Source organism: Ovis canadensis, chromosome 19, assembly GCF_042477335.2.
Source record: "Ovis canadensis isolate MfBH-ARS-UI-01 breed Bighorn chromosome 19, ARS-UI_OviCan_v2, whole genome shotgun sequence".
In the NCBI taxonomy this organism is placed as follows: Eukaryota; Metazoa; Chordata; class Mammalia; order Artiodactyla; family Bovidae; genus Ovis; species Ovis canadensis.
In genome coordinates, this window is record NC_091263.1 from 64,631,365 (window position 1) to 64,657,303 (window position 25,939).

General features: G+C 56.7%; 5 protein-coding genes across 9 annotated transcripts in view; 4 read left to right on the forward strand and 1 right to left on the reverse strand.

Annotated features, from left to right (window-relative positions):
- CACNA2D2 (calcium voltage-gated channel auxiliary subunit alpha2delta 2) overlaps positions 1-6,295 on the forward strand; it is a 139,206-nt gene extending 132,911 nt beyond the window's left edge. For 2 of the 4 annotated variants that reach the window (XM_069561135.1, XM_069561136.1), the window contains 15 exons: positions 801-898; positions 1,205-1,295; positions 1,397-1,459; positions 1,591-1,694; positions 2,061-2,159; positions 2,253-2,341; positions 2,529-2,576; positions 2,810-2,881; positions 2,979-3,131; positions 3,276-3,328; positions 3,447-3,502; positions 3,637-3,763; positions 3,852-3,961; positions 4,057-4,139; positions 4,266-6,295. In XM_069561135.1, coding sequence (XP_069417236.1) covers positions 801-898; positions 1,205-1,295; positions 1,397-1,459; positions 1,591-1,694; positions 2,061-2,159; positions 2,253-2,341; positions 2,529-2,576; positions 2,810-2,881; positions 2,979-3,131; positions 3,276-3,328; positions 3,447-3,502; positions 3,637-3,763; positions 3,852-3,961; positions 4,057-4,139; positions 4,266-4,397 — 1,378 coding nt within the window. In that variant the 3' untranslated portion in view covers positions 4,398-6,295. Of the gene's footprint in view, positions 1-800; positions 899-1,204; positions 1,296-1,396; positions 1,460-1,590; positions 1,695-2,060; positions 2,160-2,252; positions 2,342-2,525; positions 2,577-2,809; positions 2,882-2,978; positions 3,132-3,275; positions 3,329-3,446; positions 3,503-3,636; positions 3,764-3,851; positions 3,962-4,049; positions 4,140-4,265 lie in introns of all 4 variants that reach the window. The other 2 variants (XM_069561134.1, XM_069561137.1) reach the window with 2 other exon arrangements.
- Positions 6,296-8,203: 1,908 nt separating this feature from the next.
- On the forward strand, positions 8,204-13,270 carry TMEM115 (transmembrane protein 115). Its single transcript, XM_069561925.1, has 2 exons — positions 8,204-9,806; positions 12,475-13,270. Exons 1-2 carry the CDS (start codon positions 8,956-8,958, stop codon positions 12,677-12,679), a joined length of 1,056 nt encoding a protein of 351 aa, XP_069418026.1. The 5' UTR covers positions 8,204-8,955; the 3' UTR covers positions 12,680-13,270.
- Positions 13,271-14,088: 818 nt separating this feature from the next.
- Positions 14,089-16,846, reverse strand: CYB561D2 (cytochrome b561 family member D2). The gene is made up of 4 exons (XM_069561926.1): positions 16,678-16,846; positions 16,102-16,250; positions 15,602-15,639; positions 14,089-14,925 (listed from the first exon to the last, which is right to left on the reverse strand). The coding sequence occupies exons 2-4, from the start codon at positions 16,226-16,228 to the stop codon at positions 14,422-14,424; spliced, it is 669 nt and encodes a 222-aa protein (XP_069418027.1). The 5' UTR covers positions 16,229-16,250; positions 16,678-16,846; the 3' UTR covers positions 14,089-14,421.
- Positions 16,793-20,197, forward strand: NPRL2 (NPR2 like, GATOR1 complex subunit). Its single transcript, XM_069561924.1, has 11 exons — positions 16,793-17,059; positions 17,592-17,683; positions 17,786-17,954; positions 18,109-18,217; positions 18,590-18,726; positions 18,818-18,915; positions 19,034-19,070; positions 19,189-19,282; positions 19,358-19,475; positions 19,749-19,891; positions 19,981-20,197. The coding sequence occupies exons 1-11, from the start codon at positions 16,982-16,984 to the stop codon at positions 20,046-20,048; spliced, it is 1,143 nt and encodes a 380-aa protein (XP_069418025.1). The 5' UTR covers positions 16,793-16,981; the 3' UTR covers positions 20,049-20,197.
- Positions 20,198-21,629: 1,432 nt separating this feature from the next.
- Positions 21,630-25,932, forward strand: ZMYND10 (zinc finger MYND-type containing 10). 2 transcript variants are annotated; one of them, XM_069561921.1, is made up of 12 exons: positions 21,630-21,916; positions 22,150-22,292; positions 23,217-23,333; positions 23,463-23,516; positions 23,639-23,773; positions 23,865-23,953; positions 24,043-24,143; positions 24,454-24,626; positions 24,883-25,008; positions 25,094-25,215; positions 25,333-25,458; positions 25,539-25,932. In XM_069561921.1, exons 2-12 carry the CDS (start codon positions 22,221-22,223, stop codon positions 25,612-25,614), a joined length of 1,191 nt encoding a protein of 396 aa, XP_069418022.1. In that variant the 5' UTR covers positions 21,630-21,916; positions 22,150-22,220; the 3' UTR covers positions 25,615-25,932. The 2 variants fall into 2 exon arrangements, with proteins under 2 accessions (XP_069418022.1, XP_069418024.1); XM_069561923.1 differs by having other exon boundaries at positions 21,657-21,916; positions 22,184-22,292.
- Positions 25,933-25,939: the final 7 nt, after the last annotated feature.

Below are 25,939 nucleotides of genomic sequence, written 5' to 3' on the forward strand. Positions count from 1 at the left end.
GCCAAAAAAAAGCTCCCACAAAGTTGCTGCCATGCAGGCCAGAAGGGAGGTTCCTGGTGGCAGGGGTGTGGGTGAGGAATTAGGAATGATAGCTCCATCTACCAGGGCAGAAGGACTGCTCACCGAGACTTCCTGGGGAGCAGAACCCCAAGCAGATCTCCCCACTCCCCACAACCCCCATGTTCTTTGGACTCACAGTCTGAACCCAGTAGGGCCTTGAGAAAGTGAGAAGTTTGGCCTGTCCACCTCTGGGGGAAGAGCAGTCTGGGCAGAGGGAATAGCCAATCCAAGGACCCACAAGTTCCTGCCAACTTCCTGAACCCATCTGTAGTACTATGAAAACGAACTAAGGCTCAGGGAGCCTGAGCAAGTTGCCCAAAGGTACAGAGTCAAAGAAGCAGCAGGACGAAGTCTTAGACTGACTAAGCCGTTGCTGGAATTCCACCACTGTGGTCGTCATGGGGCATTTCCTGGGGTCTTCCAGGTGTACCATGTGGCTCCAGCTACACAGGAGAGCGGGGAGTCTCTGCAGGGCCATGCCAGAAAGGAAAACCTGCTTGGGTACAGGGCGCAGACCCTCCTTCTCTGCTTCTTCCACCCAAGAGGGTCAGCTCCTCCCCATTCAGACCTGGTAACCTGCCAGGCATATATAGTTGCTGCAGCCTGTGAGAATACGCATGCCTCTCCCCGAGCCCTGGGCTTCTCGGCGAAGGGCCAGGCAGGCCTATTGGGAAGCCTCAACCCTGTTGCCCTCTACAGCGCCCCCCAAGCCCACTCTTCTTGCCCCTCCCCACCCCCAGAGAGTATTGCAAGGACCTGAATGCCTCAGACAACAACACCGAGTTCCTGAAAAACTTCATTGAGCTCATGGAGAAAGTGACTCCAGACTCCAAACAGTGTGAGTGCCTGGTGGGGCGGCTGGGTCTGGGCAGCACCCAGGCAGCCAAAAGGGGCAGCCCAGAGGAACCTAGACACTGGGAAGGTGTGGAAACATGCAGACCCAAGCTGAGGGCAGGTCCTGGGAAGGCTTGGAGCTTTGGGGGTAGTGGGAAGAGTGGGCAGGGATCCACAAGAAGATACTCCCTCCCTATTGGCTGATTCATGTTGATATTTGGCAGAAAACAACAAAATTCTGTACAGCAATTATCCTTCAATTAAAAAAAAAAAAAAAAGATACTTCCTCCACCCAATCCTCCTGTTCCAGGCAACAACTTCCTCCTGCACAACCTGATCCTGGACACAGGCATCACACAGCAGCTGGTGGAGCGTGTGTGGCGGGACCAGGATCTCAACACGTAGGCACCACCCAGCCTGTGGGGGCAGGAGGCTGGGATGGGCCCAGGAGCCCTGCCCTGCAGAAGGCAGGGCTGTGACCTCAACTCCCTGCTGCCCCCAGGTACAGCCTTCTGGCCGTGTTTGCCGCCACCGACGGTGGCATCACTCGAGTGTTCCCCAACAAGTAAGTGACCTGCCCCACTACCTGACATCCTGTCCCTGCCTGGGATCCTGCCTCTCTGGCTCCTTGCCTCTGCTGAGACCACTGCCTTCACGAGTCTCCCCGCTTCCACCAACCTCTGTGTGTGTGACCAGGGCAGCTGAAGACTGGACAGAGAACCCCGAGCCCTTCAATGCCAGCTTCTACCGCCGCAGCCTGGACAACCACGGCTATGTCTTCAGGCCCCCCCAGCAGGATGGTGAGTGTCCTCCCAGGTGCATGGCAGCAGGCGGGAAGCTGAGGCTGGGGCAGGTAAAAAGGGAAAGCTAGGTTGTGCCAACCTGGAGGAGGGCATGGCTACCCACTCCAGTATTCTCAGAGAATCCCCATGGACAGAGGAGCCTGGCGGGCTGCAGTCCATAGGGTCGAAAAGAGCTGGACATGACTGAGCGACTAAACACAGCACAGCACAGGCTGTGCCAAACACTCTGCTGGGTGCTGGGTGCTGGGTGCTTAGGCTGAGATCATCTCAGGCTCGGGCTCCTAGGCGCACAGAGCCCAGCATAGAGTGGTCAGCATGGCTGCCAGCCCCTACTCCTGACCACCCCACCCCACCCACCCCCAGCTCTGTTAAGGCCTCTGGAGCTGGAGAATGATACGGTGGGCATCCTTGTCAGCACAGCTGTGGAGCTCAGCCTGGGTGGACGTACACTGAGGCCAGCAGGTGAATACCCAGGGCAGAGGTGGGGAAAGAGACACTGGGCAGTGTGCTGCCCAGGCAAGTGGGCATTGATGGCCCCCTTGCTCTCCCCCATAGTGGTAGGCGTTAAGCTGGACCTAGAGGCCTGGGCTGAGAAGTTCAAGGTGCTAGCCAGCAACCGTACCCACCAGGACCAGCCTCAGAAGGTATTTGCTCAAGGATGAGGGCAGTAAGACCAGAAGTGCCCATTCTGGAGTCCCCAGGAACCCTTCCCAGTCCTCCCACTCAGAGTGGCTCTGGTGCCTATGGGGAGGCAAGGGACCCCGACATATAAAGGGTGATGGGAGGGGAAAAACTGGTGGGCACTTACGGTCCTTGCTCTCTGCCCAGCAGTGTGGCCCCAACAGCCACTGTGAGATGGACTGCGAGGTTAACAATGAGGTGCGTGTGCCCTGAACCCTTGCTTACCCGACTCCTAGACACCTTAGTCCCAACTGCAACTCCCAGCCCATCCCTTAGCCAATGGGTCTCAACATCCCACCCTGACTTCACAGTTTTGCCAGAACTGGGGGGAATGGTGCCCCCTCCACTGAACCACTGCACTACCAGGGTCCGGGGAGGAAGGGCTGGGCCAGAGCCCCTCCCCACCTTCCTCCCCCTTCCCCACCTCTCAGGACCTGCTCTGTGTCCTCATTGATGATGGGGGATTCCTGGTGCTGTCAAACCAGAACCATCAGTGGGACCAGGTGAGGGTCAGGAAGAGGGTGGAAGGTATGGGTTTGAGACTCCTGGAGGCATGGCACTGCCAGGCCTGTGACTCGCACTCCCCCCCGGCATCCCCAGGTGGGCAGGTTTTTCAGTGAAGTGGATGCCAACCTGATGCTGGCACTCTACAATAACTCCTTCTACACCCGCAAGGAGTCCTACGACTACCAGGCGGCCTGTGCCCCCCTCCCCCCCGGCAACCTGGGTGCTGCACCCCGGGGCATCTTTGTGGTGAGCCTCAGCAATGCCTGGCCTGGAGATGGGGGGACTGGGAGACCTGCCCACAGAGGATCCCCCCACCTCTAACGAGCAAGCTGGGGGTGACCTGGGTTCCTGGTCAGCAGTGGGAGCCCACACCACTCTTCCCCACTGCAGCCCACCATTGCAGACTTCCTTAACCTAGCCTGGTGGACGTCTGCTGCAGCCTGGTGAGTTCCCTGGGGAAATGGGAGAGGGAGGGTGCTCCCTGGCCAGGAAGGCTGGAGAGCAACGGGGCATGGTAAGGCCTCTGCTGACCACTCCCACTCGGTGACCCATGCCCTGCAGGTCTTTGTTCCAGCAGCTTCTCTATGGTCTCATCTACCACAGCTGGTTCCAGGCAGGTAGGTTGGTCTTTAGAGGCCCCTCCTCAAAGCCCTTCCCCAATCTGAGACCAACTCCAAAGGGAGGGCAGGGCTTATGGCTGAGCCAGGCTCTGGGTGTAGGGGTGGGGCTGAGGCGCTCTGGGCCCTCGCAGACCCCGCGGAGGCCGAGGGGAACCCCGAGGTGCGCGAGAGCAGTTGCGTCATGAAACAGACCCAGTACTACTTCGGCTCGGTGAATGCCTCCTACAACGCCATCATCGACTGCGGAAACTGCTCCAGGTGCGCGCGAGGCGTGGCCAGAGGGGCAGGGCGGGGCGAAGGGGGCGGGGAGAACCGCAGCGACCCCGCCCTTCTGTGCTGCCTCCAGGCTCTTCCACGCGCAGAGACTGATCAACACCAACCTTCTCTTCGTGGTGGCCGAGAAGCCGCTGTGCAGCCAGTGTGAGGCCGGCCGGCTACTGCAGAAGGAGACACACTGTATCCTGCCCGCGCCGCCCCCCGCCGCCCACCCCCTTCCACCCCCGCGCACCCGCTCCATGCCGCCGCCTCCTTGACTCCCCACCCATGCCCAGCGGACGGCCCGGAGCAGTGTGAACTGGTGCAGAGACCGCGATACCGGAGAGGCCCACACATCTGTTTCGACTACAACGCCACGGTAAGGAGCTGGGGAGGGCGGCTTTGAGCCGCAGCTCGCACTCTCCCCAGGGCTAGTGCGGCCCTGCCACGCCCCCTGCCCATCCCCGCCCGGGCCGACCGGCTGTTCCCTGTCTTTTCCCAACAGGAAGATACCTCAGACTGTGGCCGCGGAGCCTCCTTCCCCCCGTCGTTGGGCGTCCTGGTGTCCCTCCAGCTGCTGCTCCTCCTGGGCCTGCCTCCCCGGCCGCAGCCTCAAGTTCACGCCACGCCACTCTGAGTGTCCCTCCCCCCAGCAGGCCTCCCCGCCGTTCCCTGCTCCCCTGCCCTCCACTCCCCGCCTTAGAGCCTTGCCCCCTCCCTCAATGAAGGAACTGAGCGCTCCTGGCCCCCAGAATCTGCGCCTTGGGGTGGGGGTGGGGGGTGCGAAGGAGGACGCTGCAGGTCTCTGGCCCCCAAGCCACGTCTCGCTGCTGAACTGTCAAAGTGTCCCCAGACCTCTCATTCCCACTGGACTCACCCACTCCTGAGGGCTGGGCCAGGGAGGCCACAGTACTGGTGCCAAACCAGGCCTCCACTGCCCGCCCTGCCCTGGGGCTCCCTTTGTGTGGGAGACCTAGGCCTTGCCCCACCTGGACTCCTCTAACCTGTCACTTCTACCCCACCCAGGACTAAATCTATATTCCCGGGGAATAATAGAGGAAATGGTGATGGGCAGTTTGAGGCCTGTGCATCATCCCAGCTTAAGTCCTGGCAGGAGAGCCCCCAGTGAGCTCCTGCCTCTCTCAGGCCTACAGCCATCCCTCCCCAAGCCCTGCAGGTAGCAGGACAGTGACAGAGACACTGGCTAAGACACAACCCCATACACAACTGGAGCCCTGAGGGCAGAAACTGGACTCATGTTAGACATACCCAGGAGAACACACACACAAACACAGACACACACACCATGGAGCGGGGTGAGGGTAGGGGCTCACAAAGCCTTACACAGGGTGAGGGGTTGGTGGGAGGGTTGGCACATGCAGGCTCCATCTCCTGCTCACCGTCACCCTCTAATCTAACCTGTAACCCAGCTGGTCCTCTGTCTCTAAAGCTGAATGTCAAACAGTGCCAAATGCTGGGGCAAAGAGGGAAGATCCCTCTGTCCCAACTTTGCCGCCAGTGTCCCCTAAATGCCCGTGACCCTGCCAGGTGCTCATTGTAACCATTTCTCACTAGTGTCAGGCCCCCAGGGGGACCACATGCCACTGCCTGCACCCCTCAGCAGAGGAACTCTCACCAGACATCGCCCTTTGCCTTAGTGGCGGTGACTTGATCACTCCTAGCTGGATCATCCCACCCCCAATCTGGCCCTTACACACTCAGGCCTATCTTTCCCTCTTACACACACACACTCCCTGGCCAAACTGCTCCTCCCTGAACACACATTTGCACATATGCACACACATATACACTGTGCACACACAGAGGCTGGGCCTGGGAACATCTCTTCACACCGTTCATTCTGGTCATTTCCCTCAAAGGCGTCCCAGCCTGGGGGCCATTGGGGGACTGAGGGCAGGGGGATGTGGCCGTGGGGCTCAGATGGACTGGGAGGAGGGGGGAGGGTGATGCATTAATTAATGGCTCCGTTAATTAATGTTACGTTGCTTGTCGCTTTCTCAGTGTGTGTGTATGTATGGTCCATGCCTGCTGCTGGTGCCAGGGTGGGCACCCATGCTGTACACCCAGCCTAGACGCCAGCCATGTCTTGTGGGGGCGTGTGTGTAACTGTAGTGTAGTCAGGTGCTCAATGGAGAATATAAAAATAAAAAAGAATCAAACATATACAGAAAAATTAATATATATTTTAAGTTTAAAAAAGAAAAGCAGACAAAACAATCCCCATCAGGTAGTTGTCCAACCCCCGGCTGGGTCTGATCCTTCTCATCACCCACCTGACCTGGCTGTCCCCTCACCTCGGGCTCGGGGGATCTGGGGGGGACTGGGGGGCCATTTCCTTTTATCTGCCCTTTTTTTTGGTTGTTCTATTTTGTACAGACAAGTCGGAAAAACAACAGCGACAAAAAAGTCAAGAAACTTTGTAAAATACTGTGTGTGTGATTCCTTGTAAAATATTTTCAAATGGTTTATTACAGAAGATCAGTTATTAAATAATGTTCATATTTTCACTTCAAATGGTTCCCATACACTGTGTCTGCCTGGAGTGAGGATTGGGTGGCTTGAAGATAGGTGGCCCTGAGCACTTACCACTCATTTGGGAGTGAAGCCATACCAATCCAGGTCTCTGGTGGGTGGAAGGCCTGATGCTTCTCAGGTCTCCTAAGTGCCAGATCCTTGACATCCTTTGTCTTCTATAATCATCTCAAAAGCCTTCAGGAAAAACTCTTTAAAGAAAAAAAAGTTTCCCAGAGGCTCAAGGCCAAGACCATGGAAGAAAGAAGATGGAGATGAGACGCAAGCTTCTGGCCAATGGGATCAGACTGGGGCCTAGTGAGCAGGTCCTCCACGTGGAATGAAAAGTGAATACCCAGTCCAAGTCCATGGCCTGGTGTTGGAGGGCCACTTTGGCTGTCTGGAGGAAGCCAAGTTCTGCCTACCCCCTGCAAGCATGATGGGTGCTCCTTCCCAGCCCAGCGGAGGCCTGGGCCTCTCTGGCCACTGCTGCTCACACTAGAACACAGCTCTGAATACTTTTCAGCAAATCCTCTCAGGCCTCCCTCTGGCAAGCCCTACACCCTTGTTCATTTTAATCCTAACTCTTACTAGTGAACCCTACCGTGCAACCTTTGTGTTCAAGGGGAAAGACAACCACCAGTGCAGAGGTTTTCCACTGACACTTAACTGTACACATTCCATACTCTGCACTCACCCAGCTGAGTCCTCACCACAACCTTAAGAGTTAGATACCAGTTTATCTCCATACTTCTGGTGAGCAAATTGAGACTTAGGAGAAATCCTTCCTCCCAGATGCAAGAAACCACCAAAGGTTTCTAAGATGAGGTTGCCTGTGGCTGAGGAACCTCAGATGCTAAATAAATGAAAGGAGGCATTCGAGGCATTAGTGAAGACACCTTTCCTCACCCTCCACAATGGTTGGCCACATAGCAAAGACTAGCAGTCCCTGAGACAGCTCCCATGCTCGGCAACAGCCCCAGAGGTCCTGGGTTAGATCTGCCATGTGAAATACAGAACATCTAATCTGACTGGGATTTCAGATAATCAATTAATATTTTTTAGTATGTTCCCAACATTGCATGGGACATAACTATAAAAATTGGAGTCACATGTATCCTGAAAAAATTGTTTATCTGAAATTCAAATCTCATTGGCCTGTATTTTGATTTGCTAAATCTAGCAACCCTACCCCTGCGTAGCATCCAGCGGGAACCCAGACCCCAAAGTTAAGGCATAGCAACATGTGTGATTTGGAAGACTATGCACACATCAGCAGTTGTACTGCTGGTGGAAAGGAAGGGATTCTGTACTTTTAAAATGTGCTTTGTTACATAATTAATTATATGCACATTTTAAAAATCCAGTTTTGCACAGGTAGCTTCAGGTGGCTGCTTGAAGCCACCACTGCAGTGAGACAGGGGTCCAAGGCCAGCCTGATTCAAGTTTGTGTGGAGAGACCTCTCCATCAGGATCATCCATTGACTGGGTGAGGAAGAATCATTGAGAGAGGTCCTGCCTCACCCCTTTTGGGGCTGGAGACCGGAGTTCAAGTGTGGGCTCCACCTCACTTGTACACAAGGGCAGCATGGGCAGCACACTCGCTGAGCAACCATGGTGGACTGCATTTTACATCCCAGTCCCCTTGGATCCTCACGGTAGGTCCCGTCATCATCTCCATTCAACGGTCCATGAAACTGAGTTTCAATAAAGTTCGGGAATTTGGCCAATGCCACGCATCCGTCAGAAGACAGAGCAAGAATTCCAACCTGGGTCAGGCATACACCCGACCGTGGAAGTTCCAGGAGTTCGCGCCCGGTCATCCAACATTCTTAACTCGCACACCTGCCTACAAGGACACACCCACTCAGATGTACGGTCAGACATGGAGCCACGCCTCCCGGGAAATTCAGAAAGTGCATGGCGTGCAGCTGTGCAGCCGCTGGTTCTCGCGGCTCTCCAGAGGTCATTCGCCCTCCCCCCACGTCTGGAGAGCCGGCGACAACGGTCCTGAGCACTACAACTCCCAAGCACACCCGCCTCTCCCGCCGCACAGACTCCTGGGACTTGTTCTACCCAGAGCCCTGATCGCCGCAGGTCCCAGTGTGGCCGAGGACTTCATGTCCCAGCATGCCGCGGAGCCGCAAGGCCGACGCTCAGAGGGCTTCCTGCCTCCGTCGGGGGCGCGCAGGCGCAGCGCCCTGTTTGTCGGCGCCTGAGAAGGGAGGAGGTACTGTCGAAACCGAGACCGAGGCCGAGGCGGAGCTGACCAGACTTGACTCCGGCCCAGAACTAGTCTCCGCGCCGCGCGGACCGTAAGAGGCCCCAGAGTGGATGGAGGAGATCGAGCCCTGAGATCACCGCCAGCCCGGTCGGCGCTGTGGCCACACAGGGCGGGCGGGCAGGCGGTGGTGCCTAAGCTGCTCGGGGCCTTTCCTCAGATTCCCCGTCGAGGGGCCTAGGCCCCGGCCCCGCGACCGACCAGGCCCGGCTCTGCCCTTTGGGACCGGAGTCGACCCGACCGGAAGTAGAAGCCTTCACCGGGGCCATAGGCCAGTGACTAGGTCGGGCCCGGGCCTCCCGTCGGGGCCGGACTGGGAAGAGGCCCCGGGGAGGCCCCTAGCCCACTAAACCCTTCCCTCAGGCCAACGCCCGCGAAGAAGATGCAGCGCGCCCTACCGGGCGCCCGCCAACACTTGGGGGCCATTCTGTCCAGCGCCAGTGTGGTGGTGAAGGCTCTGTGCGCGGCGGTACTATTTCTGTATCTGCTGTCCTTCGCCGTGGACACGGGCTGCCTGGCGGTCACCCCAGGCTACCTCTTTCCGCCCAACTTCTGGATCTGGACCCTGGCTACCCATGGGTTGATGGAACAGCATGTGTGGGATGTGGCCATCAGCCTGGCCACGGTAGTGGTAGCTGGACGTTTGCTGGAGCCCCTCTGGGGGGCCTTGGAGCTGCTCATCTTCTTCTCAGTGGTGAACGTGTCTGTGGGGCTACTGGGGGCCTTCGCCTACCTCCTCACCTACATGGCTTCCTTCAACTTGGTCTACCTTTTCACTGTCCGCATCCACGGCGCCCTGGGCTTCCTAGGTGGTGTCCTGGTGGCACTCAAGCAAACCATGGGGGACTGTGTGGTCCTGCGAGTGCCCCAGGTGCGTGTCAGTGTGGTGCCCATGCTGCTGTTGGGGCTGCTGCTGCTGCTGCGGCTGGCCACACTGCTCCAGAGCCCGGCACTGGCCTCCTATGGCTTTGGGCTGATCTCCAGTTGGGTGTATCTTCGCTTCTACCAGCGCCATAGCCGAGGCCGAGGGGACATGGCCGACCACTTTGCTTTCGCCACCTTCTTCCCCGAGATCCTGCAGCCTGTGGTGAGCCTGCTGGCAAACCTGGTGCATGGCCTCCTGGTCAAAGTAAAGATATGCCAGAAGACAGTGAAGCGCTATGATGTGGGCGCCCCATCCTCCATTACCATCAGCCTCCCAGGCACAGACCCTCAAGATGCAGAGCGGAGAAGGTACTGTGAAATCTTCCAAAACCTTGTTGAGCTAGGAGAATCTTACAGATCAGGTCACATTCCATCTTTTGAGGTGCTTGCTTGCTGTATGTAGGCTGGCAGCTGTATGCAGGCTTACAGTAAGATGTTGGGGGCAGACTCAGAGAAAATCCAGTTTGTGGCCTTGATCTCAACACTTCGGTATCTGGGCTGCATACATTGCTTTCCAAAATTAGGGAGTAAAAGTTGTCTTTCTCACCACTCAGGGTGCTTAAGTTTCAAGAAACGCCCTGCTTCCTTTTGAACTGTGTGAGGACTAGTGGAGAGCCAGGTACATATAAGCCTGGCCTTGTCTCAGAATCTTGGCATTCTTGACACTGGTCCTGTGGGAGCCAGAAGCAACCCGCTGGTCCTTTTTCCCCTGTGAGAGAGGGACAGGGAAGGAGACCTGGGATCCTTCTGAGGTGGTTGGGGCCACCCCAGTTTCCAAGTGCTGGACTCCACCCTCTTCCTGGGCCTTAAATTCAGATGTCGTGCTTCTTTGCAGCTTATTTATTAACAGGGAAGCCTGGGGTATAACTAGACTTAGACAACCACTGGCCCATGTACACCGACTCTGGCAGGCATGTGTCACCAAACCCAGGGGACAGCCACGTGACCCACCGAGGGAGCCTGCTGACCACACCAGGGAATGGAGACAGCCTTTTCATTATCTGTAAACCAAGCCATCTGCACCATCAGGAGTCTCAGCTGAATTATTCACGTACTGCACCTTGGCCAGGGCAAGACAGATCTTTTTTTAATCCATTTCTTTCTCTCTCCCAGGCCTATGGACTCACCAGAGTGGGCACAGCTCTGTTTCTAACATTATTCTTGAGTGGTTTTTGTTGTTGTTTGCGTTTGTGTTTTTTTATGCAATTACTTGAATTGTGAAATCTAGAGCAGGTTCTGTTCCAACTCTGTGCATTTGTAAAAGGCTTCTGCTTTTGCATACCTGTGAGATGAGTTCTTAGCAGGCAACTTTACAAATTCAGCTGGACTTGTTCCAGTGCTTCCTCTCCACTGGGGCTTTGGCGTGTGGGACACACCCCTCTCCTGAAGGAGTTTCCAACTAGAGAAGGCCAGATTACTGTGGCCCAAGGTGCCAGGTGTTAGTACACATGGCATGCCACAGAGCTTGATTGTGGGCCTTACAGTTTGTGTCTCCGTGGCTAATCAATCCTAGAGACCGAGTTCTTTATTAATCTTTAACCTTAACTGGTGGAGGAGATGCAGCCAGAAGGGCTGGGCCTAGTGGAAACTGAACTGTCCTCAGAGATGTTCGGGTGATCCCAGTCCACAGTGGTGGCCCCTCCTCTAGTGAGAAATCTTGGATTGTTAGGGTTGGCTGGACATTCGAAAAAACTTCACAGCCCCAAGAAACTGGACAGTGGGAGGCATGTTGGGGTGTGGTGTCAGGAAGGGGGTTCCTGGCATAGCCTTGTGGTTGTTACCTTGCTTCGGGATAGGGGTCACTTTACCAAGCAGTTTGATCTCTTGCTGCATGCCACACTCCCTGCCCCAAAGAGCCAGTAATAGTGGGAGCAGGGTTTCCCTTCTTTGACCCTTGTGACAGAGTGATGAGCATGCCACTACCTCGGCAGGTTTTAAACAGAATTGGCAAGGCAGTCTCCAGAATGGGAGCCTGGGTAGTAGAGGGAAGGACTGTTCTGTCTGTGCCAACTTGCCATGATGCCAGGCTGAAGGACAGGGTGGAGTGCTGGGGCTTTGCGTGCCTGTCTTCTTGTTGCTCCTCCTGTCATGTCCCCTGGCATGGTGGAGATTTTGGTTTTCTTCTGGAACATGGAAGGCTATATGGGTCTCCCATGCTGGTGGCAGAAGGGGTCCACAGTGACCACTATGAGGAGTGCTCCCTGGCAGCGTGAGCAGCCCACCTCCTGATGGGCAGGGTCCCAGGTCCTTGTATATACCTTCTTCTAGCGAACTTCCCCACTTCCCTTCAGGGTGGGGTCTCCAGGGGTCTGCCCAGTGGAACCAGGCCTGGCCTGTGCCCTACCCACATGGGCTGTTTTTCCTTCCTCTCTTCCCGCTAGGAAACTATGTGTTCCTGCTCTAACCCAGGTCTTGGTGGTGTTGGGGGTTCTTCTGGGAAAGCCAATGCTAAGAGTCAGTTAGGAGGGGTGAGCTAACCCAAGTTGGCCCTGCTTTCCCAGGCTGAGAGCCAAGGCAAGGACTCAAGTTCCAAACCTCCCCACAGACCCTTGCCAGGGGGTTCACAACACTCCTGACAAGGAGATGGGGAGAAGTTATGCCTTCAGTGTGATGCTGGTGCCCAGCAGAAATTCATGCGTCCAGGGATCTGCCCTGGGTCGCAGTTCTGCCTAGCCTTAGGCACCATCCTCAGAACCATGTCGGGCTGGCCTAGGGGCAGCCTGGTGGGCACCCAGCATTCTCAGCCTGAAGGTGTCCAAACTATGGAGGGAGTGCTCTACAGCTTTTGGGTCCTCATTTGGATGGCAGAGAGTCCTAATCGGATCCCTGGGGAGCCCTGGGCCCTGCAATGGGGAAGAACACATAGGATTTTGAGAGGCATGTGAGCAGTAAGGCAAGTCAGTTTCCTGAGGGAAAGAATACAGGGCATGAACCACGTTCAGACCCATAGTGACCTGTCATCTTTCCCTGGCCCCAGGCAACTGGCTCTGAAGGCCCTCAACGAGCGGTTGAAGCGAGTGGAGGACCAATCCGTCTGGCCCAGCATGGACGACGACGAAGAGGAGGCTGGGGCCAAGATGGATAGCCCCGTGCCATCAGACAAGGCCCCCACACTCCCAGGGAAGGGGGCCGTCCCAGAATCCAGCCTGATCACCTTTGAGGCAGCTCCCCCAACGCTGTAACTCTAGACCACCTTGAGTGTAGCACCTCCTCTCCCAAGCCCCCTTTGACACCCTCTCAGCTACTCCAGGGCACTGACTGCTCTGAGGAGAGGGAAGAAGGCCTGCTGCGGGTTGCCACAGCCTTCTGCTCTTTCTCGCCAACACTACCCAGGACTCTTGCTCCTGGTTCCAGCTCCAGACAACCACTCTGCCAGGCATGGGACCTCTGAAGCGTAGGCAGCCCAGGCCATCTGAGGTAAGACTGCACCTCAGCAGGCAGCCTCAAGCAAGTGGCTGCACAGACACTGGTGCCGTGGCTCCTGGGCCAACCCGCACACCTGACACTGGTTGCTGAGAGCCCTGAGCCAAGGCAAGGATTTGCCAAAAACATTCTGGGGGTCCAGCCAGTGCAGGAGCCAGCGCAGGGCTGCTGCACATCGCTGCCTGCCCCCAGAAAGACTACGCTCATGTCAAAATTTCTGATTCCCTCTGCTGTGGCCATGGCTGCTTCCAGCCCAGAGCAGCCACAGCTCCCAGGTATTTTCTACAGGACCACTTGAGTGGGCAGCCAAGCCCTGCCTCGCAGTATCAATAAAGCAGTTCTTTGAGGTATGGCTCCTGGGCTCCGTTAGACCACCTTGTGCAGCCCCCTCGCCATGCTCAGCCGTGGATTAGACAGGGACCTCAGGTTCCAGGGCTCGGTCACAAAGGCTGTTCCTGCTGGATAAAAAGCCCATTGCCCTCATTTCTCCCACCCCCTGTCACTCTCTCCCTTGCCTCACCACCACATGTCCACTCTGAACCAGCCTTCCCAGAGCTGTCACCTCAGACCCTTACTCATTTTCTCTCTCCCTGCACTTCCTGGTCAGGGAGGCCCTGCCTGAAGATCTGATAACTAAGGGTCTCTCATCATAAGGAGTTGTTCTTACCCATGGTTCACTTTGAAGACAAAAATGCTCAGTGTTTGGCACCTATGGAGGCAGCCCATCCCCAGCTCCCATCCTGTCATTGCCCAGACTGGACCATCACAGTCGAAACTCCCAACACAGTGGGCACCTGGGGAAACTGAAAGGACACAGCCCCACCAATCACAGCTACAGCTGCAGCCCTAGGACCTGCTAGGGCCCCAGGTGGCATAGGACACTCAGCAGCCAGATCCCAGGAGCTAATGTCGCAGGAGAGCTTCAGCCCCTCAGTGAGCAGCCACGGACAGGTCCCCATCTTGCCCAGCTGCCCATTTGTTCCTGCTGATGGTATTAGCAAGAACTGTCCCCAGCTCTGGGCTATTCCTCCCATCCAGTCTTTTCAGTCTTTTTTTTCTTTTTGACTGCACCTCGCGGCATGTGGGATCTTAGTTCCCCCACCAGGGATCAAATCTGCACCCCCTGCATTGGAAACTCAGAGTCTTAACGACTGGACCATCGGGGAAATCCCTTCAGTCTTTTTTTTTTTCACTTTATTTTACTTTCTTCTCTTCTGTAATTTCTGGACATACCAGCAAAAGTTGAGTTGCTGGGGGTGGAGGACAGTCTTGCAACCCCGACTTCATCCAGGCACATGATGCATAAACTCCTCTGGGACGGTAGAAAAGGAAGGAAAGGGAGGCACCGCAGCATGAGGAGCAAGTAACAGTGTCACACGCAGGACTCCGGCTGCCCCAGGGCCTGAGGTGTCCCGTGAGCGAGCTGAGGGTGTCCAGGAGGCCTCAAACCCGGCTCCCAAGCTGAGGGGCAAATCCAGGCTTTCCCAAGGCTGGGAAGAGTTCACGGCTGGATCCTCTTGCGGTACAGGTAGGCGTTGCTCACCTGGTTCATAATGACCAAGCTGGTAATGACAGGGCAAAGCACAGCCAGGTACCAGACCCCACCGGTGACTGTGGCAGTGAACCAGAGTGAGCACATGCCCAACAAGAGGCTGGCACCCCCTAGAAGGTAGCCCACCAACCCCGAAGTGGCATGGTACAGCTTAAGCTTGGCCAGGGGCCATCGAGGCAGCAATTTGGGGTAGAGCAGCCCCACCCCACCTGAGCACTGCAGCCCTGCCCACAGCACAGCTAGCAGCCCTGCCCGCCCATGCCACGTGGCCAGGTGGGCTTTGCCGAGCTGTTCCTTGTGGAGGATGACAAGGCCCAGGCCCAGCAATGCACACAGCAAGGCCAGAAGCTGCAGAACCCAGTGGCAACGCGCTCGGCCCTTCCGTGAAAGGGAGCGCAGCAACGAACTCTCAGGAGAGAACACCAGCAATGCCTCGGTCATCAGGAAAGAGAACTGCGGAGACAGAGAGAGGACACTAAATGGGAGTGCTGCCAAGCAGAAGGGCAGAGTTTTCAATGAACCTAAGCTGCCAGCCAGTGTGGGCTCACTGCCCTTTATTCTCTCCCCCACTGACGAGTATTCGGTGGGGCAAGAGTGGAAAACCATCTGGGACAGAACATGTGTTCTGACTAACCACAAGAGGTACCTCTTCACACTTCTTCCTGGGTGCTACTCTGAAATGTCATCTCTGCTATGTTACCCAGCAAACACAAGGTTTGAGATGGGGCAGTTATAAATGATTCACAAGCTTTGTTTCCCTGACAGGCCTGGATACAATTTCTCGGCAAGAGTTGTCCACATGGGTGCACTGTTTCAGGGACTATTAGATGCACCACTGTAAATTAAGGTGACTGGAGGCACAGGTACACCCAAATGCATATTTTAAGCCTCCTGCCTGGAGGTGGCTAAAGCATCATCTTGTACTTAGACAAAGCCCTACATCTTGATTCCCCTCACTCAAGTCTCAGATATAAACTGTGGCAGGAGTTGGAGCCTACAGTTCCTCCAACCCCACATCCCACCCTTCCAAACAGATATTAAGTGTCCATTTACATTTAGAGGCCACTAAGACCACCCTCAGAGCTGTACTCCTTCCCACCCCTAAGAGCTGGCCAGGTTCACTACTTACAGCCAAAGACATAAGCACAGGGTGCCAGGAGAAGAGACCTGGAATGAGAAGAGGAAGACTTGTGAGGCTCAAACAAGAAGAACCCAACCACACCAATCCCCACAGGCTGAGGAAAATGAGCAGCCCATCACCCAAGGAGGTGCTGCCAAAATGCAAGCTCCCTCTTACTGCAACAAGCTGACCACATATCTATTCTCTCTTCCTGGACCCTCCCTGGATCAGAGGCCACCCTTCACCCTTCTCTCAGCCCTCCCTCTTTCCCTCTGTACTTTGCAAGAGGCAGCCAAGTACAGCATCCAGACAAGAGAAGCCAGGTACTCTGTGGGGCCTGGCCAGGCTGGCAGAGCCCTCACTCTCATCACTCTGCTTATCCCTCCAGCATGGCATGTCCCTCAGCCAGCCAGGCCTTTCCCAAGAGTCAGACCCAAGGCTTCCTATTGCCCCTGCTCCCCAGGAAAACTGACAGTTCCCAAAAGTCAGTAATTATGCATTCTACTTACTGGAGCCAGGCCTGGCAAGTACAGCCACAAAGATGGTGAAGCCCAAGGCCACAAGGTGGGCAGCAGCCCCGGAGGCAGTGCGCAGAGCTCGGTATATGTGTGACTCGGTCTCCACAGAAAGGGCCATGATCAATCAGGCCGGCTGTAGCCTGAAAGCATAGCAGAGTGAGCAAGGGCCTCTGGTGCCTGCTGTCCACTCTTCTCACTGGAGCAAGGGTGGCGAAGCAGGAATGCCACTCTCTTCCAAAGAGTTAAGGTAGGAAGGGACAGCATTAAGGCAGGGCCCAGGAATAGTCGCGGGCTGGTGGCCTGTCAGCGTGTATCCGCATCTGAATTGGCACTGATCACTGATCCGTCCACCTTCCAGATAAGATACGCAAGGCCGTGTAATAGACTACAAATCCCGGAATGCACCACGCCGTCGCAGGGCGGGAGCGCCTGCTGGAGGGGCGTGAAGCACTACGGGAACTGTAGTTCCAGGTTGCGTCGAAATTACAGCCTGAATCGCTTTGAGCACACCCTTCCCACGTGCAGCTGGCTTGCTGCCTCTACACGCCAGGGATTCGCCTGCCTCACCCGCAGCGCCGACCCGAGGAGGTGGTTCGGTCCTGAACAAGTGGGATTCTCCGGGCGCTAGCCGCGCGCCCTGCCGCTCCGCCGCTTAACTTCCGGGTGCGACGCCTACCCAACCAGGACTTCCTGGGACTGTTCGCAGCCACACGGCTGAGTTGCGCTGCGCAGGCGCTATTGAGCAGATGGCTTCACGGGTGTATCAGTGCGCAGGCGTGCCTGAGCTGGCGGCCCAAGCCTCCGGTCTTGTTTCTGACAGGTGCTCCCAGGAATAGAGGTGCCAGCTACAGACCCCGGCCCCACTGGCGCCATGGGCAGCAGCTGCCGCATCGAATGCATATTCTTCAGCGAGTTTCACCCTACGCTGGGACCCAAGATCACCTATCAGGTGCTATCCGGGCTCGCGGGACAATGGGGGATAGAGGGACGCTCCGGGGAGTTCAGTCAGTTGCCTGGAAGCGAGGGAACCCCGTGCCCCGTGCTACACGCAGGCACGCCGCTCCCTCGTTCGCGGGGAATCGTGAACCACAAGTATATTCAAACCCAGTCCCGGGCTCCCGGTGTGGCACAGCAAACAAACATCACATAGGCAGTGATTGTGGAAAATGGGGCTGTGTGGGCCCAAGGGAGGTGCCAGGTCCTATGAGAGGTGTGAGTGGTGATCCACTAGTATCCCTGCATGCATCGAAATTTAGGTGTGGGAGGAGTGTGCCAGGTGAAGGGAACAGCATATGCAAAAGCCAGGAGGTAGGTGAAAACATAATGTGTGTGTGGAAACACAAAGTTGGAGTAGGCCTGGGTGGATGGGAGAGAGGAGAAACCCTGGAGAAGAGAGCTTAGGTCTTGAAGGTCACCCTATGTACTCTGCCTAGTCTCTGTACTAGTTCCTCTAAGGGGCTTCTTGTCACTTCCTTCCACAGGTCCCTGAGGACTTCATCTCCCGGGAGCTGTTTGACACCGTCCAGGTGTACATCATCACCAAGCCAGAGCTGCAGAACAAGCTCATCACTGTGTGAGCCCCAAGCTGGGGAGTAGGGAGGGTTCCCAAGGAGGAGTGGACAGACCTGGGGACAGAAGGAGATTGATTTTGTTCCTACCTGTTCCCCTCGTCCAGCACAGCCATGGAGAAGAAACTGATAGGCTGCCCTGTGTGCATCGAGCACAAGAAGTATAGCCGCAATGCCCTGCTGTTCAACTTAGGCTTCGTGTGTGATGCCCAAGCCAAGACCTGTGCCCTTGAGCCCATCGTCAAAAAGCTGGCTGGCTACCTGACCACACTGGAGGTCTGCAACACAATGGGCTCGGGGGGATGGGCAGGCAGAGTTAGGGAAGGTGTTCGCATGTCTCCAAAGCCCTCCAGACCTGGGAACCTGCGAGGGCAGTGTGCCAGCCAAGGGTCCTGGGATGTGCCCACCATCCTGTCCACGCCCCATTCAGCTAGAGAGCAGCTTCGTGTCCACGGAGGAGAGCAAGCAGAAGTTGGTGCCCATCATGACCATCCTGCTGGAGGAGCTAAATGCCTCAGGCCGGTGCACTCTGCCTATCGGTATGGCCCGGCCTCTATAAGGACAGCAGAGGGGTCGAGGAGGGGTGGGAAAGTGGCAGAGGAAGGTGGGCCCAGTCAAGGACAAGACTGGTGAACAAATTGGTGGTCAGGAAATAGCCATGAGCTTGGCTGACGATGTCCAGGGTCCAGTGGACGATGGGGTTGGGGAGGGGGAGGCCAGTAGAGTTCTCTGGCTCTGCTCCCTGAACATGTTTCTTCCCCTGAATGGACCTCAGTCTCTTGCTCCATAAAAGGAGGAGACTGGTCCTACCCAGAGCCACCTGTCTGCCTCAGGGGTGGCTGGGAGGACTGCCTGGTAATTGAGGGCCTCTTGGAAGAGTTGGTACTGAGGATATGGGGGGTCCCCTGCAGATGAGTCCAACACCATCCACTTGAAGGTGATTGAGCAGCGGCCTGACCCTCCCGTGGCCCAGGAGTATGATGTGCCTGTCTTTACCAAAGACAAGGAGGATTTCTTCAATTCACAGTGGGACCTCACCACACAGCAGGTGTGCTCGCCCGCCCTGGCCATCATGACATGCGGCTGGCCACAGCCCTGGCCTCATCCCGGTTCTGCTGAACCTGTTCTTTCCTGCCCAGATCCTGCCCTACATTGACGGTTTCCGCCATGTCCAGAAGATCTCAGCTGAGGCAGACGTGGAGCTCAACTTGGTGCGCATTGCCATCCAGAACCTGCTGTGAGTGGGACGCAGTGACACCCGGGACAGGTTTAGCAGTCAGGAGGAACCCGGGGCCCTGAGTGTAGGCGCTGGGAAGGCATGGCCCTCAGAAGCTGAGCACTACTGTTTCCCCCAGGTACTATGGCGTTGTGACACTGGTGTCCATTCTCCAGGTAGGTGAGTCTGGGGTCTGATTAAGTGGAGACTGGATCATGTGACTGGGCCCAACTGGGGCTGTGTCAGACTTCCAAGCCCCTTACTCAAGCCCCTGTGCCGCCTACTATCCTCCAGTACTCCAATGTGTACTGCCCGACACCTAAAGTCCAGGACCTGGTAGACGACAAGTCCCTGCAGGAGGCGTGTCTATCTTACGTGACCAAGCAAGGTATTGGCAGGCTCTGGGGGAGGCCATCTCAGGGAGGGCAGGGCCACCTGGAGAGCTGACCCTTGATGCCTGCAGGGCACAAGAGGGCCAGTCTCCGGGATGTATTCCAGTTGTACTGCAGCCTGAGCCCAGGCACTACTGTGAGAGATCTCATTGGCCGCCACCCCCAACAGCTGCAGCACGTTGATGAACGGTCAGAGGGTCCTACCCCTTGAAGCATGAGGGGTTTGCTTGAGGGGAGATACATTCTCTGTGTCTCTCTGGAACTCTGAGCCAGAGAGAAAGCAGGAGACACCTAGTGAGCAGAATCACATGGCACTGCTAATCCAGGAAGGCTTCCTGGAGGTGGTGGGTTTTGGAGACCAGTCTGGTCATGGAAACAAAACCGGAGGGAGGGGAGACTGGCCTGGCTAGAAGGAAGCCTGGCCCAGAGCATCACCTCTTTCTTACTTGACACTCATCCCAGGAAGCTGATCCAGTTTGGGCTTATGAAGAACCTCATCCGGCGACTACAGAAGTATCCTGTGCGGGTGTCTCGGGATGAGCGGAGCCACCCTGCCAGGCTTTACACAGGCTGCCACAGCTATGATGAGATCTGTTGCAAGACAGGTAGAAGCAGGCAGGACCACTGAGGTGGGTCAGGGCAGCGTGGCCAACCCCCCAAAGGCTGCTGACCTCACCTCTACCACACCATACAGGCATGAGCTACCAAGAGCTAGATGAACGGCTGGAAAATGACCCCAACATCATCATCTGCTGGAAGTGAGGCTGGTGGCGGCTGGACAAGGCATGCAGCTATGGCTACTCTCTTCTGCTAAGCCCTGCCTGGTGCATGAGGACTAGACCAGAAAACTAGTCCATACTGTCCTAAGGTTGACCCTCATTTCTGTAAATAAAGTCATCCATTTCAACCTACCTTTATTGAAGACTGCCTCTGAGCCAGCCACCAGAGAGAACCAGCAGTGAATGAAATAGCTGTGGTCCTGGCACCCTGGAGCGCCATCTGGTGGGCAGAACCGACAATGGGCATGTAAAAGTGCCCACTAATTATAAACTGAAATAATCAGCCAGAAAGAAACAATCAGAAAGCTGAGATGAAAAGTGAGTTGGGATAGGAGCTGAGACTGCTCTGTATTAGATAGGCAAGGAAGGCTTAGCTGAACCAAACCCTGAAGAAGGAAGAATACACCAGGCAGAAGTAACAGGTGTAAAAGCCCTGAATCAAAATCTGCTTTGGGATATGTGAGGAAGACACGGGAAGCCCATGGGACTGGAACATAGAGGGCAAGGGGGAGCGGGGCAAGAAACAAAGTCAGGAGGTAGGAGAGGAGGCAAAAGCCTGATTCTGCAGAGCTATGGATAAGCTGCTTTGGACATCTGAAATCTCTGACATCTATCTGTCGCTCAGTGGTGTCCGACTCTTTTGTGACCCCATGCACTGTAGCCCACCAGGCTGCTCTGTCGGTGGAATTCTCCAGGCAAGAATACTGGAAAAGTTGCCATTTTCTTCTCCAGGGGATCTTTCTGACCCAAAGATTGAACCTGGGTCTCCTGCACTTCAGGCAGATTCCTTACCATCTGAGCCACTATAGTATTCAATGTTTTGAGGGCCAGAGGCAGCCAGATCCACTGTCATGTGAGGAAGGAATGTCTCATGTACAAATTTTTTTTTTCCTGGCCATGCTGCATGTGGGATCTTAATTTCCCAACCAGTTATCAAATCCACACTCCCTGCACTGGAATCGTGGAGTGTTAATCACTGAACTATCGGGGAAGTCCCTCATGTACACCTTTAAAAGACTCCTGGTGGGAATTCCCTGGAGGTCCAGTGGTTAGGACTCCATCCAGGCTCTTAAACTGCCAAGGGCTGGGGTTCGATCCCTGGTCAGGGAAATAAGATCCCACATGCTACAAGGCAGGGGAAAGGTCAGAAAAGTCAAGGGTGGAAATGGGTCCAGTATCAGTAACATGAGAGGTGATGGCAGCCCAGAGTAGGAAGGAGAGAAGTTGTGAGCCCTGCGCAGTATTTTGGGGATAGAGCCAACGAGGTAGAGCTGGACGCCAGAAATGCTGGAGCAAGGAGGACACAGAGAGGAGTATCAAATGTGGGCGGAAAGGGAGCAGCTACTGGGAGAGCTGGTGGGGGGCGGGCCGACTTGACATCCATCTGACGAGGGAGCCTAGGATGCAGGAGTCTGGAACCCTCGAGTTGCAGCCGATTGTGAGAGAGAAAGCATTAGGAGTCCAAAAAGAGTTGCTGCCCGCAGCCTGACTAGGAGGCAAGACGCTGGCGGGTGGGGGACCCAGCGGTGGGGGGTGGGGGGGCGCGGGGCGGGGCCCAGGTAGCACTGCGCAGGCGCCGAGCTTACCGTTTCCATGGCGGCGAGGACTCACGCGCAGCAACCGCTCCGCAACCGTAGGGTCCCAGACTTCGGCCCCGCGGGAGACCGTGGTCCCCGAGCGTGTCGGCATCGCCACCCCAGAGCCAGCTGCTGCCTGTGGAGAGCCAGACCCCACCTTCACGCTCTCACCCTGCGGAGACATGGGCGACCTGGAGCTGCTGCTGCCGGGCGAGGCTGACGTGCTAGTCCGGGGACTGCGCAGCTTCCAGCTGCGCGATATGGGCTCCAGAGGGTGAGGCCGCTGAATACAGGGTCAGGTGGCGTCATGGGGTCAGAGTCCTTGAGTTGGGGGAGTGTGGGCCAGAGTCCTGTCGGGGGAGGGTTTGCCCAGCGTGGAGGGGCCCGTAAGGTGGGGAGGAAAAGCTCTCTGAGATAGGGTTATATGGTCCTGAGCCACCTTGGACCCCTCAGAATCGGGTTAGGCTTCAATAGCACCCAGCCCCGACCCCCGCTCTTACTGCACAGATGTGCACCCACATGCACATACAACCTGGGGCAGGTGGAACCAGCAGCATGAGAACCTGGAGAAACTGAACATGCAGGCCATCCTCGATGCCACGGCCAGCCAGGGCGAGCCCATCCAGGAGCTGCTGGTCACCCATGGGAAGGTACGCTGGAGTCACAGGCAGGGGTCCTGCTTTTTCACCGCTCCACACCCCACCACCACCCTACCCTCTCAGAAACTGGGTGCCTACACTTCCCTCTGACTGGCACCTCGGTCCTCCCCAAAGGAGAAAGAAGAGTGTGTTACACATTTGATTTAGCACCCCTATGGGACAGGACCCTGGCATGCCTGGTGGGGAGCAGGGTGCAAGTTGATTAGGGAGATAGTCCTGGATCCTAGAACAGCCTAGGCTGTAGGGGTAGGGCCCAGGTTCTAAAGGCATTCCTGACTAGCCTGTCAGGCTAGATAGGGGCCCCCAGTGAAGTGGGGCGGAACTTTGGCATAGAAGGGGGCAACCTCCCCAACAGGAGACAGGGAGTTAGAAACCAGGAGTTGGCTTGACTGGGATGTGAGCCAGGAGGTGGCACCAGTAGATGACCTGAATCATCACTGACAAAAGGGTTCCTCTACAAGGAAAAAGTGGAGCCCCCTACTGGTGGGGTGGGGTAGGAATAGGGCACTGTGAAGGGGCCTGAGAAAAGTGAGGCCAAGGCACACAAAAGCCTCTGAAGATCAGAGAACAAGGACAAGAGAGGGCATGAGCAGGAGGCATGAACAGGAGGCTGGCCTGAGGGTGCACTTGGATGGGGGAGCGGGGGCAAGGGCTCAAGTGCAGAGGGAGCATGGCAGCCTAGGGACAAGGGAAGGACCAATCCATATGAAGCCTGGGGGATGGAGACCCTACCAGAGGTGTTGGAGGCAGCTGGAAATGAAGGTTCAAGGTGCAGGAGAGAGGTTTGGGAAGGAATTCATGGGGCATAGGAGAGCCTAAGGGTCCTCGGGAGTTTGGAGGGCTGAACTGGGTTGACCTGTTAGCAGGCCAAGACAGGCCCATCTCACCCCTTGTCCGCTGCCCTCCCCCTCAAAGATCCCGACGCTGGTGGAAGAGCTGATTGCAGTGGAGATGTGGAAGCAGAAGGTCTTCCCTGTGCTGTGCAAGCTGGAGGACTTCAAGCCCCAGAACACGTTTCCCATATACATGGTGGTAAGCTGGGCCGTCGGTGCATACCCCCAGCTGCCCCTTCAGAGGGCCCTGAACTAGAGAGGGTGGCTGGTAGCCTGTATCCTGCTCTCAGCAGCTCCAGGCCCTGTCCTCCTCCTCTTTATGTGACAGTTACACCACGAGGCCTCCATCATCAACCTCCTGGAGACAGTGTTCTTCCACAAGGTGAGGCAGCCGCCTTGCCCATTGGCTACTGCCCTCAGCGAGAGTCTGGCAGTGAGGGGGGGGTTGTGTCTGTGTGGCCAGAGCATCAGAGCCAGGTCGTTTCCCCCTCTCCTGCCCTTCAGGAGGTGTGCGAGTCAGCAGAGGACACTGTCTTGGACCTGGTGGACTACTGCCACCGCAAACTGACTCTCCTGGTGGCCCAGAGTGGCCGTGGTGCCCCCCCTGAGGAGGAGTCCCAGTACAGCAGCCCCATGCAGGTGGGCTGGAAGTTCCCTGGGGTTGGCAAGGGCTAGACCCTGGTCCCCCTTAGCTTGAACACCATGTGCCCCACCCTACCCCCCACCTCAGGAGCTGCAGAAGCAGGCAGAGCTGATGGAATTTGAGATCGCACTGAAGGCCCTCTCAGTGCTTCGCTACATCACAGACTGTGTGGATAGGTGGGCAACCCAGTCAGGCCTGGGGCCTGCAGTGGAGGGCTGGGAGCCTGGGCCTGTCACCTCCACTCACCTCCCCATCCCCATCCTAGCCTTTCCCTGAGCACCTTGAGCCGCATGCTCAGCACCCACAACCTGCCCTGTCTCCTGGTGGAATTACTGGAGCACAGTCCCTGGAGCCGGCGGGAAGGAGGTAAGGTCCTCCTCCACCCGCCTAAGCCCCAGTTCACTGCTTCCAAGACATCTTCCAGGATTGATGGGGTGGGCCACTTGCAGTCAGGTAAACTTTGCCCCCTTGCCCAAAGAGAATACCAGGATGTTTCACCCACAGTGGGCCTAGACCTGGACTCTGTTTCAGGCAAGGCCTGTGTGCCCACTACTGAGGAGTCACGCTGCTCTGAAGTGAGCCCCACCCCAGTGTGGGTGTGTCCTGTGGCCCATGCAGCTCGGTCATTCAAAGAGCACGCAATGCCTGCACCCCATATGTTGGTTCCTGTTCCCAGGCAAGCTGCAGCAATTTGAGAGTGGCCGTTGGCATACAGTGACCCCCTCGGAGCAGCAAAAACTGAGCAAGTTGGATGGGCAGGTGTGGATCGCCCTATACAACCTGCTGTTAAGCCCTGAGGCCCGGGCCCGCTACTGCCTCACAAGCTTTGCCAAAGGACAGCTACTCAAGGTAGGGAACTCCTCCTACCTGAGTGTCCACAGCCCCTGCCCTGCCCTAGGTCACCCTTGATGTTTATTTTTGCCCGCCCACCTCAGCCGCAGCCCTGTCTCCACACCTTGGGCCTCAGGTGATAACAGCAGCTAGTGGGACCTGGGTCCCACTGGCACCCTCAGCCCAGCCCAGCCCAGCCCAGCCCAGGCCCTGTCTGTTCCTCCACCCTCTGGTCAGCACCACCTCACACTGCCTCCCCTGGACACCCTTGCAGCTTCGGGCCTTCCTCACAGACACACTGCTCGACCAGCTGCCCAACCTGTCAGACCTGCAGGGTTTCCTGGCTCACCTGGCCCTGACCGAAGCCCAGCCCCCTAAGAAGGACCTGGTGTTGGAACAGGTAGGCTCTTGGAAGTTAGTTGGTCAGGACCACTGCTCACTTGACCAGCTCTTCCTCCCTGCCACTCTCTGCTTCTCTTCCCCAGATCCCAGAAATCTGGGAGCGGCTAGAGCGAGAGAACAAAGGCAAGTGGCAGGCTATCGCCAAGCATCAGCTGCGGCATGTATTTAGCCCTTCGGAACAGGACCTGAGGCTGCAGGCGCGAAGGTGAGGCCTGCTAAGCCAGCAGAAGAGGAGAAGGGAGGCAGCGGCGTGGATGTGGGTGGGGTTGCCCCTGTCCCCCCACCCACAGGTCCAGCAAGTCCTTCCGGACCCTTTTTCCAGGTGGGCTGAGACCTACAGGCTGGATGTGCTCGAGGCAGTGGCTCCAGAGCGGCCCCGCTGTGCCTACTGCAGTGCAGAGGCCTCCAAGCGTTGCTCCCGGTGCCAGAATGAGTGGTATTGCTGCAGGTGAGGGCATCCTAGGACCTTGGACCCCCATTCCCATACCCCTCGGATCACTGCATCTTCACCGGCCCATTTGCCTGCAGGGAGTGCCAAGTCAAGCACTGGGAGAAGCATGGAAAGGCTTGTGTCCTGGCAGCCCAGGGGGACAGAGCCAAGTGAAGGCTGCAGCGGCTGAGGGCCAACCACCCGTGCCTACAACCCACTCGAGTGTCCCCCCAAAACCTCTGGATCTCAATCTGGCCTCTGCAAGTGCCCCAGCCTCCCGGGTGGTGAGGATAGCAGGCGGGAAGAGCTGTTGACCCATCTCCCCCCATCTAAGCGCTCCCCACTTCCTGCTCTATCAGGCGCGAAGGCTTAGGGTGCAGCCTCCCCAAGCTGGGGCAGGAGGCCTGGGCGGGGGGCGGGGGGGAGGGGACAAGGGCCGGATGTGGGGACCCTCTTCCTCTAGTACTGTAAAGTAAAGCTAGCTTCCACAAACACGCCT

Coding starts and splice junctions, on each gene's coding strand:
- NPRL2 (XM_069561924.1), top strand. CDS start 16,982: ATGGGCAGCAGCTGCCGCATCGAATGCATATTCTTCAGCGAGTTTCAC. Junction 17,684..17,785: donor CAGAACAAGCTCATCACTGT/GTGAGCCCCAAG, acceptor CCCCTCGTCCAG/CACAGCCATGGAGAAGAAAC. Junction 19,476..19,748: donor CTGCAGCACGTTGATGAACG/GTCAGAGGGTCC, acceptor CACTCATCCCAG/GAAGCTGATCCAGTTTGGGC.
- TMEM115 (XM_069561925.1), top strand. CDS start 8,956: ATGCAGCGCGCCCTACCGGGCGCCCGCCAACACTTGGGGGCCATTCTG. Junction 9,807..12,474: donor CAAGATGCAGAGCGGAGAAG/GTACTGTGAAAT, acceptor CCCTGGCCCCAG/GCAACTGGCTCTGAAGGCCC.
- CYB561D2 (XM_069561926.1), bottom strand. CDS start 16,228: ATGGCCCTTTCTGTGGAGACCGAGTCACACATATACCGAGCTCTGCGC. Junction 15,640..16,101: donor ACTTGCCAGGCCTGGCTCCA/GTAAGTAGAATG, acceptor TTCTCATTCCAG/GTCTCTTCTCCTGGCACCCT. Junction 14,926..15,601: donor CTGTGCTTATGTCTTTGGCT/GTAAGTAGTGAA, acceptor CTGTCTCCGCAG/TTCTCTTTCCTGATGACCGA.
- ZMYND10 (XM_069561923.1), top strand. CDS start 21,825: ATGGGCGACCTGGAGCTGCTGCTGCCGGGCGAGGCTGACGTGCTAGTC. Junction 23,774..23,864: donor AGTACAGCAGCCCCATGCAG/GTGGGCTGGAAG, acceptor CCCCCACCTCAG/GAGCTGCAGAAGCAGGCAGA. Junction 25,459..25,538: donor AATGAGTGGTATTGCTGCAG/GTGAGGGCATCC, acceptor ATTTGCCTGCAG/GGAGTGCCAAGTCAAGCACT.